The sequence below is a fragment of the Triturus cristatus genome, chromosome 6 (genome assembly GCF_964204655.1).
Source record: "Triturus cristatus chromosome 6, aTriCri1.1, whole genome shotgun sequence".
In the NCBI taxonomy this organism is placed as follows: domain Eukaryota; kingdom Metazoa; phylum Chordata; class Amphibia; order Caudata; family Salamandridae; genus Triturus; species Triturus cristatus.
The window spans coordinates 1845319099-1845338234 of record NC_140589.1 but is presented as its reverse complement, the minus strand read 5'-3'; the positions used below and the strand labels follow the sequence as shown (position 1 = coordinate 1845338234).

Genomic DNA, 19136 nt, shown 5'->3' with positions numbered 1-19136 from the left:
TATTGTCTTCATTGAGTTGCCTTTAGGTGGTAGTTACAAGAAATTGTGCAGCATGTTGAACACAGGCCAGGGTTTTTTCCATTAGCAGTGGAAATTACAGTGGTTGTTTTGAAACTACAATTTCTTTGGGGTGGGAACCCTTCAAGGCAATAGTGCACCAGGTCATGGTGGTGCCCGATACCTCCTTTATTGGCTAATAGACTTACCTAGGCCATATGGTTGCAAGTTGTCTTTAGTCACAGGAGAAACCTAACTGCTCAATGATCTTCTTAGTCCAAAAGGGACAGGTGATCTCTGCAGTTTTCCTACTTTTCCTGGAGTAAGAATGTGCTGCACTTGATGGAAAACAAAACAGCAATACATAGCCTGAACCCAGGGGAGGCCGTGCTCCTTGCATTCACAAAGAAATAGTGACCGAAAAGGGAAGCCCTGTCTGTGTTTTGGTAGTTGACCGCTCCTTTACACGTTGTTTAGACTTTCCCATCCACCCTGATATGCAGCAGTGTTAATGAGGTTTAGATCTCCAATTCTCTGCCAAGGTCCAGCAAGGGTGCTTAAATGTTAAGATTCAGAGGATGTGCGTGAGGTGATGATACAATTGAGCACTGTAGTTCTGAGGCTGTCATACAAACATTTAGAGGAGTCAATGTTCCGTTTTTGTGCTTGGAATGATGGTCGAACTCTTCATTCATTCTCGTACTCCATGGAGGGGGTTTCAGAGTTTACATTGGTTTTTTGCACAGACATTCTCCATATTAACTCACTTAGAGAATGACATGTAGCATGGATACTTTTTTCTCTTTCTTAGCCTTATCAGTGTGATGTAACTTTTGTGCCTATACATCTGATGAGCTTCTTCATTATTGTGAAATAAGACTCTTCAGCTGGAAGACAGTCTTTTTGTGGACTAGAATTTTAACATGATTAAGCCTCTTCATCATTTCATTTACTGCTTGAATACTTTCTTGACCCAACGTGCCATTGCAGCGGTTTCAATTCCTTTAACTCTTGGCTCCAACTGCCTCTTTGGTGCCACCTAGGCTAACAAAGAGCTGTACGGGGACAGCCCCTTAAACACTCCTCTTACAACCACATGTCGGTCACTACCTTCACTGCTTTTTTTCCCTTCCCGCTTATACTTTTATGACATCAGCTGTGGTCCTCCCTTTCAAACCCTTCATTCAGTGCTTTGTGTCCTGTATCCTCCCTGTTCCTCCAGGGCATACTCTATGTTCCTACCTACTGCTCTGTGCCCCACCCAATACCTGCTGTTCTTCCATCCATGCGCCTCTCTGTGTCCATCCTGCCCCACTTCCTATCCTGTCTTTCTCCTGCCCACTTCACCGCATGCTCTACCTTTTTCTCAATTGTATATTTCCAAAATAATTGAAATATAGAACTTCACCTTCCAAAATGTATTGGTTGTTCAAAGTGCCTGCTGCAGAAGTGCATTTTTCTTCAGCATTATAAGCACCTGATGCCTCATGCAGTAACATCAACCAAATTGAATGTGAGCCTTAAGTGAGAAGGGTTGATAAGCTGCAAGACTTGTTAGCACCTCTGTGCTGTTTGCTGTCTTTCAAAGATTTCTTTATAATAAAAGGTCTGAACCTAAGTGGGTTCCTGGCAATTATGTTGCCAAGGATGACAAGTTTCCAGATGTTATTGATCCTTCTCAGATGTGCTTCTAAGGTTTTGGCACTACATTTATTATATCATTATAGTATCTTCATGTTTCTGAATTTTAGGAGATTGCTCAAATAGTATTTCTTTGTGAGATGTACCATCTACTGAAGACAGAGCAACTACAACTGCTCTTTCTGGGGTATTCCATTTCTCAAAATGTATAAACGTGCACCTTGGTTGTCTTTGAATACTTTGTGCTGTCTCTTTAACTTTTGATCTACTAGTACAACTGAGACTCTTTCTGGGCAGGCTGTTTTGCAGCAAGGTTCTAAGCCCTTTCAGATGTATTTGAGGGTACTCATTCAAACCGTGTGAAGACTATAGATAGATATTTAAAAGTGGATTAATGTACAGTAGATATACCCTTAACCCTGGACAGGATCTGAATACATTTGTTGTTTTGCTCAAACCAAATTATGAAGATCTTTATTGCATCAACCTAAATATTAAATCACATCTGTTGACTGACACCTGTTTCTGTGGACCTCCATAGAGGGGTAACTCTGCCTCGGCCCTTGGTTCCTCTTAGTTTTCATGTTCTCAACAATGGGTGCATTAGTGCTCTGCACGTCTCGTGGGTGGGGTGTTGAAATTTGTCACTGTGTGGCTGATTGTTGATTCTCCGTTGGTGAACTATTTACTTGATGCTGAGTCTCTCTACTGGTATTTATTTCTCCCCAATTAGCTCATAGCTAGCAGCAGTATCTAATTTGTTGTGCATTATGTCCAAACTGTGGTTTCTAGAATTGCAGTGATTTTTTTTTTTTTTTTTGTTAGAAAATTTTATTGAACAATAAATCAATTACAAGCATGGGCCTACAACCACCAGGGCCGGCCGCTAGATTCAGAAAGGATCATACAGTTGTTAAGGCAGTAGTCGGCTCCCGGGGCCCAGCCCCGTACATGGCTCCGGATAGTCCTAGGGAAGCAGGATACATAGGATTAACATAAATAACAAATAAAAACAAAAGGCGAGGCATAAGGGCAAAAAGTGTGGGTCACGCTACATCCGGGGGACTCTACTTCAGACCTTCAAATAGCTATCAAGAGGAAGGAGTACTGATAGGTCGGGGGGGGGTCACGGGAGAGGAACGTCTATATTCGGTTGTTCCAAAAGTCGCAAGGAACCATCAAGGGTCAGGGGGACAAAGCAATATCGGTGTCCACTAGGGGGGGAGTACAGATACCCCCACGATACGCGTTCCATTGCCCCCAGATTCTACCCCATGCCCCCGGTTTACCACGAGCCACATACACAGTCTTCTCCCTGAACATGCACCAGTCCATGTTCTCCTTCCATACGGACACGGTGGGAGGCTGCTGGGAACCCCAAAGCTGCGCTATATCTCTCTTGGCAATCAAGTTCCCCAGGGCCGCCCACCGAGTCTGAGCCGCGTTATAATCATTGGGCTCCCACACATTTAGGACACAGCGACGCACCTCCGGCAGCAGCGCAACCCCGGTGACTTGTCCCATGACCACATGAACCCGGCGCCAGTATTCCGCCACCTCGCGGCACTCCCAAAGGATATGGAGAAAGGTGGCACTGAGCCCACATCCCCGCTTACAGAGCCCGTCTTCAGAAAATCCCATCGAGACCAAACGGGGACCCGTCACATACACCCGGTGGAGAATCTTAAGCTGGACCAGGCGGAGACGGGCTGGAATGGCCACTTCCTTGGGGGACGACAGTGCGGACTGCCAGTCCTCGTCGTCCAGTTCCACCCCATCCCCCGTCCACGCCTCCCGAAGGCGCACCAAGAGGTCAGCCCGATTATTGATAAGTTTTTTATAAATTAAAGAGATAGTACTGTCGGGGACATGACCATCGAGTATGCGGTCCTCGAGGGGCGATGAAGCCGGGATCTTGGTCCCCTCCACAAAAGCAGAGAGCAGGGCATGCCGAACCTGGGCGTAGCGGAAGAACTCCCTTTCCGTAAGTTCGTATTCGCTCTGGAGCGCCGCGAATGTTTTAACCGCACCCTTAATCCATAAGTCTCCCACTCTACTAATACCAATCGTGTCCCAACGTTCAAACCCCTTCGTTGTCCAGAGGCTTCCCAGTCGGTCGGAGGCAAACAGAGGAGTAGCACATGTTAATCGCTCACTCCAGCCCATGGCTACATTGGCCGCCTTCCAGATCCGTACCGCAATCTTAGTAGGGCCCGTAAGGGTCCGTCCAGCCGAGCTGGAGTAAAGTGCCCTGTTATAGTTTCCGCCGGGAAGCAGGAATTTATCCATCTCATACGCCGGATTCAAGCCAGGCGCATACGTGGCATGGTTAATGGCCGATAGCTGTGAGGCCCAATAATACCTGCGAATGTCGGGAAGCGCGATGCCCCCGTCGTACCAGGGGAGAGTAAGCTTTGCCAGAGCGATACGCGCCCGTCCGTCCCACACTAGTCTCCTCTGCAGGCTCTCCACCTCCCGAAAGTAGGACACAGGAATGACATCGAACGAGTTCTGAAGTGCATAGAGGAACCTGGGAAGGGACATCATTTTAAACAGTGCTGTCCGACCCAGCGGGGACAAGGGCAGCTTACACCACCGAGCCGTGTCTTCCCTCAAACGCCGAAGTGGAAGCAGGAGATTCTGCTCATAGCGAGCCACCGGGTCCAACGAGACGTATATCCCCAGGTATTTGAAGCCGGACAGAGATAATTGGATCGGAAGCCAAGGCGGCAAGAGAGGAGGGTCACCGGAGATAGGATAGACACAGGATTTAGACCAGTTGATCGTTAGACCCGAATTTCTCCCAAAGGAAGTCAGAACATCAAAGAGAACATTAAGCGACCGCCGCGGCGAGGTGAGATACAGGAGAATATCGTCCGCATACAACGAGACCCGATCCTCGAAGCCCGGGGCCCACCGGATCCCTCTGATCGAGGGCTCCCAGCGGAGCCAAGCAGCGAGCGGCTCCAGGGCAAGAGCAAAGAGCAGAGGGGACAACGGGCACCCCTGCCTCGTACCCCTACCGAGAGCGAAGGGCCGAGAGACCCGCCCATTAACCACCACCTGAGCCATGGGTCCCGTGTAAAGAAGCTTCACCCAGCCAAGAAATCCTTCCCCAAAGCCGAATTTGGTCAAGACAGCCCAGAGGAATGGCCACTCGATGGTGTCAAAGGCCATCGTGGCGTCTAAAGAAACCAGCACGGCTGGTTCGGAGAGGTACTCCGCCCTGGCGAGGGCGCCGTGAAGACGCCGCAAGTTAAGAGCGGTGTTACGATGAGGGATGAAGCCGCATTGATCAGGATGAATCAGATCGCAGATGACGCTCAACAAACGATTGGCAAGGACTTTAGCCAGGATTTTAGGCTCTGCGTTTAGCAGTGAAATAGGCCTGTAGGAAGCACAGCGGTCTCGTGGCTTACCGTCCTTGGGGATCACGACTATCGTAGCCAGACGCTGGTCGTCAGGAAGGGAACCTGCCTCAAGGGACTCTTGAAACATACGACGGAGGAAGGGCGCGAGTTTATCCGGGCGCAACTTATATAATTCAATAGGCAGACCGTTGGGACCCATCGCCTTGCCCGAACGAAGGGACCGAATCGCAGTTGCTATTTCATCTACAGACAAGGGGGCGTCCAGCTGCTCACGGTCGTCGACGGACAGGCAAGGCAAAGCAATATCCCTCAGCAGAAGGCGAGAGTCTTCTTCATCCCTATCAGTCACCGGGGAGTACACGGCCCGGAGGTGGTCAGCGAAACATTCCACAATCTCACCAGGCTCAGTCACACACACTCCATCCGAGACACGCAGCTCCGGGACCACACGATTAACTCTCTCCTTCTTATCCAGCCACGCAATCAACTTTCCCGCCTTGTCCCCGGCATCATACAATCGACCCTGCTGCTCCCTATACATCGTTTTGGCAGCGTCAGTGACAAGAGACCTGTATTCAAACTGTTTCAGGCTGAGGGCATGTAGCCCGTCCGGAGTGACACCCGTCTCCAAGGCCGACTCCAGCCCCGAGATGTCAGTCTCCAGCTTCACCACTGCCTCACTCTTGAGCTTCTTAGCCACCACTATCTGGGAGAGGGCGTGTCCGCGGATTACGGTTTTAAAGGCTTCCCACAGGGACATTGCGGACGACACCGACCCCTCATTTTCAAGGAAGTATTGGTCCATAGCCTTAACCAGGCTGTCGCGAGTCGTAGGGTCTCGCAGGTACCACGGGTTAATAGGAGCGATCCGCCCTGCAGACCGCGACTCGGTGTCAAAGAGCAGCCACAGCGGGGAATGGTCGGAGATACCCCGCGCCAGGTGCCTAACCTCTCGAATCCGACCAGTCTGCGCCGCGGGCATAAGGAAATAGTCTAACCTAGAAAGACTCCCATGCGCCCCAGAGTGAAAGGTGTACTGACATTGGGTCGGATGCATTAATCTCCAACTATCCACCAGGCCGAAGGTCTCCAACAGTCCACCAAGCCATGCCTGGGCAGCGGGGAGGGCCCTGGGTGGGTGACGATCCAGGTCACCCGAAACCACCGAATTAAAGTCCCCGCCCATAAGCAAAAGACTATCCGGAAGTTCAAGCAGCATTCGACCCAGGTCCGCGAAGGTGGAGTTCTGGAGGCCCGGGGGGACGTAAACTGAGACCAGGGAAAGGGGCTGCCCCTCCCACCTCCCAGTCAGACACACATAGCGCCCTCTGTCATCCGAGACTACCCTAGTAATATCCAACGGAAGTGAGGATCGCAGGAGAATGCCCACCCCCCTGGAACCAGTTGTGAAACCAGAATGGGCCACGAGGCGGTATCCCCCCCTGTTCATTGCATGACAAACATTACCAACCAGATGCGTCTCCTGGATAAACACCACATCAGGAGTCAGACGACGCAAATACTGCAGTACTACACCCCGTTTGATACGGTCCCCCAACCCATTGACGTTCCATGACATCAGTCTCAACCCGTCCCCCCCCATCCCCTCCAATAGATCAAAGGCCCCCCAGTCAGTAGCACAGTTCCCGAATCTGGACAAAAATCAATACCTCGCCCTGCAAACAGAAAACACACAGCAAAACAACCCCTCCTTCCCCCCAACCCCCCCCCAAATCCAACTCCCCCCACCCTGCACCCCTGCGGGCCAAAAAAACCCCCCAACTTGCAGTGTGCCTGTCGCCCTACTAACCCCATTCTACGAAAAGACCCCGGAGGAGGAAAGGGACCCGTCCCCCGCCCGCCCCCCACACAGGTCCTAGTGAGACAAAATGAACAAAAGAAGTAAAACCCAGCTGAACAGTGCAAAATGGCAAAATCAAGGACCAAAAGTCACTCCAAAGGGGACCCGTCGCCTTCGGCGCCTGCAGAGGGCCCGGGACGGCCACCTCTGTCCGGCAGCGAGTCCAGCCAGTCACTCACGGCCACAGGAGAGTCAAAAAAGGCAGTCCGATCCTCATGTTCCACTCGGAGTTTTGCAGGGTAGAGCATAGAGTACTTTAGGCCCAGTTCACGGAGACGACGCTTCACCCCCTGGAATCCCATCCGCTGTTTCTGGACAAGTTGGGTAAAGTCCGGATAAAAGTTAATGGATGAGTTCTCATGACGAACCGGGCCGTGGACCCGTGAGGCCTGCAGAATCGCATCTCGGTCTCTATAGTGGAACAGTTTGGCCACGATAGGCCTCGGGGGGGCCCCCGGCCGTGGCCGACCGCCCGGAACTCGATGGGCCCGCTCCACGGCAAAGAACTTACTTAGGCCTGCAGGGGTCAACTGTTGGAGGATAAGTTCCTCGACCAGGAGGTCAACCGGGCGGTTGTCGGAGGACTCCGGTACGCCTATGACACGGATGTTGTTGCGTCGGGCCCGTCCCTCGAAGTCCTCCAGCCGCCGGGCCATCTGATCGTTGACCGCCTTGATGTCACCCAGCGCGGCCTGCAGGTCCGACACATCCGCACCAAGGGTGGAGGTCCGCGCATCAAGAGCCTGAACCCTCTCGTTAGTTTTGGAGAGATCTGCCCGAATTAAGGTGACATCGATTGCCACCGTGTCGATTTTACGGGCCAGGGCCTCGTATTGCGTGGCGATGGTTTCCCTGATGCCATCAATGGCGCCCATGATGTCCTGCAAGGAAAGCTCCGGAGAGACGGTCGTGCCACCACCGGCGGCGTCCGGGGGGGGGGCGGTCGCTCCAGGGGACCCTCTGCCCTGAGTGTAGCGGTCCATGTTGTTGGCCTGGACCGGTCCCCCGCGGAGGGAGGCCTTAGTCTTACGCCCCTCGGGGCCCCCCTTGCCCCCCATGTGGTCACGGACACCGAAGGGGACCGCCGATCAAGAGTCGTAGGGGCAACGGCACCGCAGACCAGCGCCTCACCAGAGACCACAATATAGCGGTGCGGGGGGACCCAAGGCGATGGGCACACTAGTGGCAGGTGGAGACAAAGCCTCGCGCAGAGGCCAAGGAAACACCCCGCCACATCAAGTGCGTTCGCCGGCCAGCCCCCTGAAGTCCGAAAGTGAAACCGAAAGTGGTAGAGCGGCCACTGGCACCGCACTGCAGCCGCTGTTGTTCAATTACGACACGGCTCCACGGATCACCTTCGCCCCGGGCACCTCCGTCGGGTGGGTCCCAAAAGTTCGAACAACGACAACTCAGGATTCCCAGGCCCGATTCGAGTTCTGAAAAGAGATACGTGCTCAGCCGGTCTTCATCTGCCAGATTCCATAAACCACATCAGGATATTCTCAGGATAAATTCCGAGGAGCAGCAAGGGTCCGGGGAGCCCTGTGCTCACGCGACCATCTTGGATGCGCGCTAGGCTCCTCCAATTGCAGTGATTTTGTTATTGTTATTCAAGTGCCTGCCTATATATTTCCTGTTAGGGTTGCACGTTCTTCTGACGTTTATGCTATGCAATCTGCTCAATAAGGGTTTTTAACTTTGTTTACAAAAAAGACTTTAACATCCACAAGTAAAGCCCTGATTTCTACAAATAAATGTCTTTGCTATTCAGAATATATTATATTAATTTATAGAAGCCTGTAGTACATGATAACACATCAGTCATTTTATATTGTCTAACTATCACCGATGGACATCTTGTGTTGCAAACGTGGATGCAGAAAATTCGCACTGTAGGATGGGCTGCAGTGTGTAAGCTCCTGTAACCCCTGAGGGAGCATCACACATTTTACCTATAGACAGATACAACCGAATATACTGCTACTCCGGGGTAATGCTGTTGGGAGCTTCCTCTTGACAGTTGCTTGCACAACCTATAGCTTTGGCTCCAATGTATTTGGTAAAATATGTTTTAAAATAAATCACTTTGTTACATGTTTTTGTAAGATCCTCCCCCTCCCAAAGTTAAACATTCTGGAGAGGACCAGACTCCCTTGCTACACCTGCTGACTTGGTGAAAAAAGGAACTGTTATTAAAACATTTTAGGGACACCTTATCGCTCCAAGTCCAATTCTGCTTGAAGGTGACACTCTAGAGGTTTACAAAACATTAACATAAATATAATGAACTATACTAAATGTAATTCCTATCTCTAGTTGCCTCACATGTTGCCATCTATTGACTCCCACACTGGCGATTCTTCCTGTTTTCACAGTGGATCTTGTTGGTGGCTTCAACATTGGCACCATAAGTCACGACACAAAGATTGACTGGCTGGAGCTGAATGAGACTGGGCACAAGCTTCTATTCCGGGACAAGAAGCTGGGGGTGAGACTTGCCAAACATTTCCTAATTCCCTTTAGGGTGCCAGCACAGCAAGTGGTATCTCTTGCATGTAGTATCTTTGCTTTGGGTCAGTAGGTTTTTTAGGTAATTGATTTGATGCAGTTTTTATAGTGTGAATCCGGTCCAAAGGATGCCCCAGCACTGTACAATAAGATGTTGAAGTAATTGGAAATAAAACAAATATACAGAACGGTGGCATAAGTGGCATGATTATCGTGTTAACACACCTTCCAAGATTTCTCTGGCATTAGGAGGAACTTTGAACAATAAACAATTAATAATCATTGTAATGCAAAGTTAAAGAGAGATCAAACATGGTCTGTGGAGAAATAATGTCCTGAATGTGGTGTTTGAAATGGTGGTCATTAATTGGCATAAATTCTAGATATCGACACCAAAGGATTTTATAATGGTTATGCTTGATTGTACAGGTGTAGAAAGTTGTAACCAATATCAAAGGCAGATTTCCATGCTGATTGCATATTGTTTATGATTGCTGCATATGAAATAAGTAAGAACAGATTAAGGGCATTGTACTTAATCAAAGTCAGACAAAAAAAGCATAATATCCGAGTCCAAGAAATGAGTACCTTTGTAAGATGGCTTTGTGTTATTCTTAAAACTGTATCTAAGTCCATTGAGTCAACATGAGTTTGCCAGTGAAGGCCAGAGATCAATATACGGTAGCACAATAGTTCTTGGGTACGGCCAGTGAATTCCAGAGATCAATGTACAGTAACACTTTCGTTCTTGGGTAGTATTTGTATTCCGGATCAGTTTCTCTGAAATCTCCTGGAAGTCAGCGCCTGGGGAAGTGAGTTTCCTATTTTGGGCCCGAAACCTAATAAAAACTTGAGGTAGAGCTAATTTGCTTTCTAAAGCAGCAGCTTGTGAGTCCGAGTAACTTCTTCCTGTGCAGCATGCTTTCTCTTCTAATACAGTTGGCTTACGAGATAAGTATTTTAGTATGTTGCAGTAGTTTGCCTTGAAAGCAAGGCAAGCTGTATTGTATCTGTCGGTACCTGCACAATCCTCTCTACATTCTTTGCAAGGTGCAGCAATTCCTATGCAGTCATATGATTCTAAGGAAGAGCTATTTAAATATCTCAAATAATGCTGTGACAGAGGTGTGGTCAGGTGTAATGCTGTCACTTTATAAATAACTGTAAATGTTGAGTTCAGATCACTGCGATCAATAGTTCTGTTCATCGACACTTGATTGCAAACAGGTTAAAATCCAAAATTGTTGCTACCCTACCACCATGTACTTTCATCAACCCCTGAGAAATGAGGCTAACAACTGTATGCTATGCACAGAGATGATGATACTCGATCCCTGTCAATGATATTGTATGTTCTTAATTCTGTCCTTCTGTAGCTGCACCTCTATGACATTGAGAGCAACACTCGATCTACCATCCTGAACTACTGCTCTTATGTGCAGTGGGTGCCAGGGAGCGATGTGGTGGTGGCTCAGAACCGAAGTAGCCTCTGTGTCTGGTACAACATCGATTCGCCAGAGCGAGTCACCATGTTTCCAATAAAGGTAAGACTGTAACTTGGGGCCATTACTCCTCTAAACGTGGAGCAACATTACAGAGAAGGGTATTGCTGTGGGTAATGTGCAGTGTTTGAAACTAAGTGATCTGACTACAACTTAATTGTCAGCTAGTATAAAAGTCTTCAAGTATCTAATAAAGACAGATTTCCCAGGGCCGGTAGCAATAGCAGTGGTACGGTTTGTGCATAGCAAACCGTATGTGACACTGAGGTCCTCATTAAAAGTTGGGCGGAATAAGTTGGGGTATTTACCATGCCTGCTAACTAATATTAACTAAAAGTGAGGTGTTTACCATGCCTGCTAACTAACATTGTCTGAAAGTGAGGTATTTACCATTGTGTTTTTTTACACATCAACTTATGCATGTTTTGACTTTTTTCAAGGCCAAGTTTATCCTGCTGAAGCCGACAAAGTGAAAACTGTGAGGGTGTGTTAACTATCACTCAGCTCGCAATGCTGATCTCTATACAGTCTCCAGTTTGCACAGGAATCAGAACTTAGCTCTGAGGACCACATAAGCCAGAAGGCAATGTGGGCTGATGAAAAACAAAGATAACTTATTCTTGAAGTCGGTGTTGGCCCTACAGCTTTTCTCCTTGGCCAAAAAAGTGCCTAATTATTCCCCGTCACACCTCCCCGCCCTTATTCGCACATGCTCAAGTGTGTGCATACACAAGCACAGACACCCATGCAATAAGAATTGAATATTTAATGCACCCTCGTTTTATTTATTTTATAGTGGTTGTTACAGGTATACTATACCCTGATAATGGGGACTGCACGCTGTATAGTAATGGTCACTTGTTAAAGATAAACATTGTACAATAATAGAGAGGAGGAAGGTCTAGCTACAAAAATACAGCTAAATGGAAAAGCGCAATCTTCAACATATATGTACACTATAGGTCCGTATTCAAAAAGTACATAAACATTAACTCAGCAACTAGGCTTGTGTCTAATTTGTGCAAATACAACCATATTGTATTGGTCCTCCCCTCCTTAAAAATGGTTGCCACTCAAGACAATACGCAGTTATAAAACTCTTGCCTCATATACAAAGCATTACAAAAAAAATTCCAAAATATCTTTTAGCAATATTGACCATCTCCAGGAGCTCGCATGTAGTTAGAAGCATAATAAACTGTTGACTACATTGCAAATATCCTAGCATCTATTTCCAGGAAGATGTTGCCAGATTGCCTAGCATTCATCGCTACAGGATTTCATATCACTGGTTTCCAGCCAAAGCTATCTTTAATAGAAGAACCCAAACAGGCAGATTTAATTTCCCTGCATTTATATAAAAAAGTGAACATCTCTGGATTTCTCAGCATTCCTCATAACAGAAAGTTACATCACTGACTTTCCCAGCAGCCATCTGCACAGGAAGTGAAATCACTAGTGTCCTGCTAAAATCAATTTTAAGGAGGAAGCCAAGCAAGCAGTGTATGTAGAGCCAGCAGTGTCTTGTTACAAGTCCCAAGCAGTGTCTTAAAATGTGGGGTCAGAGCCCCTGAACTTATATTCAAAATGTCTTTGATGTGGAGGTAAATTCAGTAGAAATCTTGGAAGTGCACAATAAACCCATTCAATTCCAGCTCTGGCTCCAGACATCAGTAGGTGGTAAACAAGCCCTTTGTATGAGGGCGAGACCCAGCCTATACAAATGTAAGCACGCCCCACCTCCCTCTCTCCCAGCCCAGTACAACCATTCAGTATGCAGATGAATGCAGATGCAACCCTGTTACACACAACCCTTCCTGTGATGTGGCTGTCTAGAAAGTATGCACGGAGCCCAGCTGTCACTCCACTGTAGACGTGGATTGGAGTCAGGCTGCAAAGCACAAGAGTTAAATGGCCACTTTATAAAAGGGGCATTTCTACCATAGTAATGAAAAATCCACCTACACCAATAAGCATGATTGATCACCACTATTCCAAACACACCAAACATGGCAATGCTACTCCTTTCAGATCATAAATTACCACTGAAAAACATATCGGGAAACTCCCAATGCAAACGTATGAGAGGAGCAGCACTCACAGCAGTGAGAAACCAAATAGGCTGTTTGTCACTACCAGGACATGCCACACAATAAAGACACACGTCCTACCTTTTTTCTACACAGCACCCTGCCCATAGCTCTACCTAGGGCCTACCTTAGGGGTGACCTATATGTAGTAAAAGAAGTTTCAGGCTTGTTAAGTAACTTTAAATTCCAAGTCAATGTGGTAGTAAACAGTGCACGCAGGCCCTGCAGTGGCAGGCCTGAGACAAGTTTGAAAGGCTACTTCTGTGAGTGGCGCAATCAGCACTTTAGGTTCACTAGTAGCATTTAATTTACAGGCCCCGGATATATAAGATACTACTGTACACAGGACTTACAGATAAATTAAATATACCAAACATGTGCAAGCCAATCGTACATTGTTTAAAGGAAAGTGCGCATGCACATCTGAAAGAGACTATTAGTTATAGATTCCTTACCTTAGAATTACCCCCAGGCATCAGATTGGATCCGAAGGTAAGTAACTTGTTCTTTAGCACTGAATAACAGTGGTAAAGTGGCCAAAGTCCTAAAGCCAACAAAAATAGGTCAAGCAAAATACAGGAGGAAGGTAAAATGTTTGAGGTTAACCCTGCTAAAAGGATTAGGTCAAATAGTGACCTTGCTTCAACATGGACACACCTACATCTTTTGAGCTTCCCTCCTGCCAGATTTCACTCTCAGCCTGCAAAACCCCCTCCTTTCCTTTCATCCTTAAACCACCCAGAGTCCCAAGGATTTAATAGAAGAAATATAAGACAGCATCATCTCTGCTTATGTTAACCCTCCCACCCACCCCTCCTCTGAGGCTTCACTCTGCCCGGCGACTCCAGCACCAAAACCATGTTGGAAGCCCTCAACTCTCTACTCAACACCCTAGAAATAAAACACAATATTACCAAGCCAACTCACCCCAAAGACAACACACTGCATCTCATCCTCTGCATCCCCTGTGATTTACTTTCAGACCTGATACTCCTGGATTGGATGGATCATTGTAAACACAAGGAGATGATGGATGGGGTGCAGAAACGTTTCAGACACCCCCAGTCACAGAACTGGGATGAATCCATCATCGTTTCTTTAGCTTACTGCGCCACCCCAGATCAGATCCAGCCATATGCAAATGAGTCTTGACCCTGTTACTCATGGGAACAGTCCAGCCCTAACTGCCAAGCCAGGTCTTCCCTGGACCGGAAACCAGCCACCTTTGACCGGTTTCGGGGTAACACCCCTCATTAGCCAGGCTAGCTTGAATCCAGTGGCAAAGTGAGAAAGGGAACCAAGTCTGGGCTTACCCTGCCAACCTAGGGCAAAGTAAGCTAACACAGGGAGATGATGGACGGAGTGCTGAAACTTTTTTACACTCACCCCTAGTCACAGATCTGAGTTGAATCTTTCATCTAACATTCCTCTTCAACGTCAGACTTTCTACTTCCCCACGTACAAAGCACTAGAAAAAGGAGAGAGTTACCTCCTGTTTTTTCAAAGGGATCCATCTAGAGGAGCTCCAAGAAGATTTTGGATAGCCTCAAAGCGTACAGACTCTCTTGCTGCTGAAAAGCTTTCACTAGATCCAGCAACGTCGCTACAACCCACCTCTCACTTGTTGGAAAAATCACAGAGAAGGTAATCACTACCCAGTTACAGGAGCACATTAGCAAGAATAACTTATTCCAAGACTATAATATGAGGCTCAAACCACACTGCAGTATTGAATCAGATTTGCCCCAAGTATTTGATGATGCCCTCTTCCCTAACAACAAAACAACTCCTTCCCCCTGGTCCTTCCCATCATCTAGTTTTCTGCAGTTTTGGACACTGTCGACCATCCACCATTGAATTATATCTTGAATGCTTGCATGGGCTTCACTGGCACAAAATCTTACAATGGTTCACATCCAACCACTCCTAGGGACTGCAAGTCATTCAGCTAGGAACTACCAGACCTCAGACTTTTCCTGTCACTTGTGGAGTCCCCTAGGACTTTATCCTCTCCCCATAATTGTTAACATTTATACGATACCCTTGGGAATCATATTTGCAGGCAGCAACATCAAGATCCACCAGTGTGCATCCTACTATATCTAATCAACCAATGGCATCCGGAGACTAAAAGTCTGCCTTGATCACTTCCTGGGATGCCTGTCAACCAACTGTCTGATGCTAAAAGCCCATGAAGATCACATTTCTCTTATTTGCCAACAGTGACAAACATTCCCTCATTCATATCAAGCTCTCCAACTTAAACCTAACGGATATCACAGCCTAACTGACAGAACAAGCCAGAGACCTTGGATTCATCTTCGACTTGAACCTCTCACCCAAGAACACATCGCTGAGACTTCAGAATGACAATCCAGGCCCTAGTCCTCTCTCACCTAGTTGGACTCAACATCCTGCACAACGCACCACAGCCTATCCTGAAAGAGCACAACTAATCAAGGTGCTAAATAAATCTGACCACATGACCCTTGTACTAAAGGAACTACAGTGATTGTCCCTGCAAGATCTTCTTCAGGGTCACTGCACCATTAACAAAGCTCTCCTCACCAAGACCCTGTGTAATTAGCTTATAACTATATGCGGAGGTCAGCATCAGACGAGGAGCTCCTACATTGCCAACTTAGTGACTAAACACTGCAGGCAGGAGAAAACAGGCTGTCTCAGCATACACCTCCAGAATCTGGAACAATATCCCCTCCCGACATCAGAACAACACCAACTCCCCTCTACAATTCAGAAAGAGACAGAAAACTCACCTCTTCAATGAACACTACATCAGAGCGGCTTCCTTCTTACCACTCCCGCTAGTTCTGCCTTCTTCCTCTGTCCCCTCACCCCCATGTATCCCCTCTGGGACTAGACCCATGTATTGTAATCCCTTACTAGCTAGCTAGCTTTGCACTCTAGAAATCCCAAAACATGCATACATATATGCAGATTGTTTCTGAAAAGATTCTCCAGCACTCTATCATCAGGGCATGCGCCCAAGATATGGAACTGATCTTCTCAGTGAATACATATATCAAACTAAGGATGCACACTCTTTGACTCTTGACCTTTTATTGTTCTTGATCAAATGTTTTGGAATTTGTGATGCATGGAAACATAAGCTCAGCACATCAATTCTGTAATAGTTGGTGAAATTGTTCGTATTATTTCATTTTTGTGTGAGAACAACACATTACTTCTGTAATAGTCTGTGGAATTGTTCGTATTATCTCATTTTTATGTGAGATTATAAACTTAATTACATGAGTGGCTCTGATACCCTCAGGTCCTTGTTCACACTCATACTAAACATCCACAAATAAAAAGAAAACGAATGGCCTACTGAAAGATGTTTCAAGTTCAAAAAAATCATAACCACTTCCAAGCTCTGCTAAGACATAAGACATTGATCCTGGGCTTCTACATTGAAGGAAGGTGAAGAACTATCAGGTCAGTGGAAGTATATTAGAGAGACAACCAGATATCCTGGACAAGGTCTCGCCATTAGGAGCAGAGCGAGGGGCTTCACCAAAGTCTTTGTCAATTGTATTAAGATGCTAAACACAAGACATTCCTAGTCAAGTTGATTTTGTTGCCACGCAACATTTAGGCAGACCCCTGTCAAGCAGTGAAACTGTACTTGTTCTTGTTTTTGATCTAGGCAGCTCTTCATGGCTAGCTAAATGTGTATTCCCACTGCCCTACCAGGCATGCTTTAAAGTTTCCCCCAGGGCCCTTACACGTGCCCCACACCAGCTGGGAAAGGCTTTCTCTCCATATTAACAGTGGTTCGCAGTTAACTCAGGACTTTACCTTCCGTATTTCCACCACAGTATGTCCAAAGACCACAGGCAATATCTTCTCTTTGTGGAGATTAGTGTTATGTTGGTCTTTACACAATCCCAAAGTATTCCCCACGCTCCCATCCTGTGGGATACCGTTCCTGTTGATCCAAAATGTACTCTGCTTTCTTTATCTGGGCGGATATCTAATGTGAGAATCATATGTAGAATTGTGTAATCTTGTCCTGGTCCTTCAGTTGATTTTCGTACGTGGGATCTTCTTAAGCGTTCCTGATTTGTGGCTGCTTCGATCCATGAGGATTCAAGCAATTTGAGTCTTCATGGGCACAAAACGTGTGAGTCTTCCTAATGTAGGGAAGTGTAAGAGCCATCACAGACACAACATTTCTCTTCCTAGAGCACTGCACAGTGATGACCTGTTGGTTTTATAGGCCTCTTTGCGTCCACGTGTCATCATTTGGCATGGTCTCCGAGTTACGAATGCGGTGTGCTCATCATCACCTAGTGAAGTTTTGGGATCAGGGACCATGCTATCTTTACAAACCCAGCCTTGTTTCTTTTTAACTCCTTCCATTTCAAAGGTGGAGACACATGCTTTAAAGCAACTTTTGAGTTGCCGCTTTCATCTCCCAATACACCCGGCCTCTATAAAGACGACTTATTCAAGTTCATTTGGAGAGTCTGTTGCTCAGATCTCTGTAGAAATTCTTTATGGGGCAGATCAGAGTCATCCTTTCACATAAAAATATTTAGGCTTAAAGCAATCCCTCTCGCCCTAGAAGCCTTCTCCCCCCCCTCCGCTTCAGCACCTTCACCATTTTAGATTGAGCCAAGGTGTTCATCAATCCAACTGCCATCCTATTCATCCGTGGCTGAGAGGGCACATCACAACCTAGGTGCATTTTATGTTCTATTTCAGTAGAGCTGAGATACTTCACACTTCCGGCTAGTTTATATCACTGGTGTGGTTGAGGATGTAAGTAGAGGGTATCTGAAATTATATTTATGTTCTTCAGGCATAACTTGATCGGGAATAGCTGTAGGGTGGCTCTGTGCTTTACCCCCCTGGAAATTATTTATTTTTGTTGCAGTTTCCCAACCACATTTTTTCAGCTACTAGATGCTTTCGACTCTGACAGTGCACTTAAACCTGCTAACCAGACCACAGTGCCAGTGCTCCTTCCTTAAAACAAACTAACGTTGTCTGATTGTTTTACAATTAGCAAGAAAATGTATTATCCCTGTAAAGTCCTAGTAAATAGTACCCCTGGTACCGAGGGCATTAGTACTAAAGATGGTCCCTATGGACTGTAGCATATCTTATGCCTACGCCAACCTAAGGGACCCCCACACAAATTCCATACAGACTACTACTGCAGGCTTCGTGACATGGTGCAAGCCATGTTTGAAAACATGACCAAAGACACTGCATGGGCTATATGTAATTCACCCCACAGCAGGCCTTGGAGCCTGAGGGTGCATTGTAGCACATGTGAGGACATATCTGCATGGTCAGATACCCCCTGTAATGTCTAGTTCATTTTCTTGATATTAAAAGTGAGCAGGGAAGCCCTCTTAAGGTATATACTGGGCAATGGTCGAAACTAGTTCTACCATCTTGGTTGTGGTGAGATTAGGAACTCTAGGACAGGGTGATGCCCACTCCCCACAGGAAGTGGTCATGTAGGGGGTGTAGTGACCCCATGGATAAGTAGCCCATTGGTTACTACCCTTCACTCCCCTTACATCCCACAAATTGAATATTAAGGTGGCCCCCTGGCACCAGGAAATCTGATTAGACTACTGGAAATTGAGAAAGAAAGAAGAAAGACCACAGATTGGTGCAAAACCCTGCCAGGCTGCTTGCACTTCACCCATCACTGGGACTGACTTCACCAGAGCTGAATACCCTCCCCACAACCTTTGAAGCACTGCCCAGAACTTCAACAACCAGGAACAATCTCCCTTGGAGTAGAGGAGCTGCTCCCCTGCGTCTGTAGGCACTGCAAAGCATCTGTGGTCCACTGTGTTGCTAGTCATTGGGCTCGCCGAAGAAACAGTGACAGGAGAAAGATATTCATGCTCTAGGAGATCAGATCCACCTCCTTGTCAGGACCACCATGAGCCACCCAGCACTAGTACACTGGGTACTGGTGCAGTTGCAGCAACCAAGGCTTGTTGGTTGTCCAGTCCCGATTCCAACTGCATAAAGCATGACCTACCGTCGAGGGATCTCAGGATCCACTAGGCCAGCCCTCGAAGTCACCCTGCTGCCATATTTCCCCTCTTCACTAGGTCAACAAGGCATAGACTGAGCCTCTGACCGACCATGACCCGGTGCCTCAAAGCACCCC

General features: G+C 47.1%; 1 protein-coding gene across 2 annotated transcripts in view; it reads left to right on the top strand.

The window, feature by feature from the left end:
- IFT172 (intraflagellar transport 172) overlaps positions 1 to 19136 on the top strand; it is a 1173227-nt gene that overhangs the window by 411825 nt on the left and 742266 nt on the right. For both annotated transcript variants that reach the window (XM_085613308.1, XM_085613307.1), the window contains exons 15-16: positions 9246 to 9358; positions 10755 to 10922. In XM_085613308.1, coding sequence (XP_085469434.1) covers positions 9246 to 9358; positions 10755 to 10922 — 281 coding nt within the window. The remainder of the gene's footprint in view (positions 1 to 9245; positions 9359 to 10754; positions 10923 to 19136) is intronic.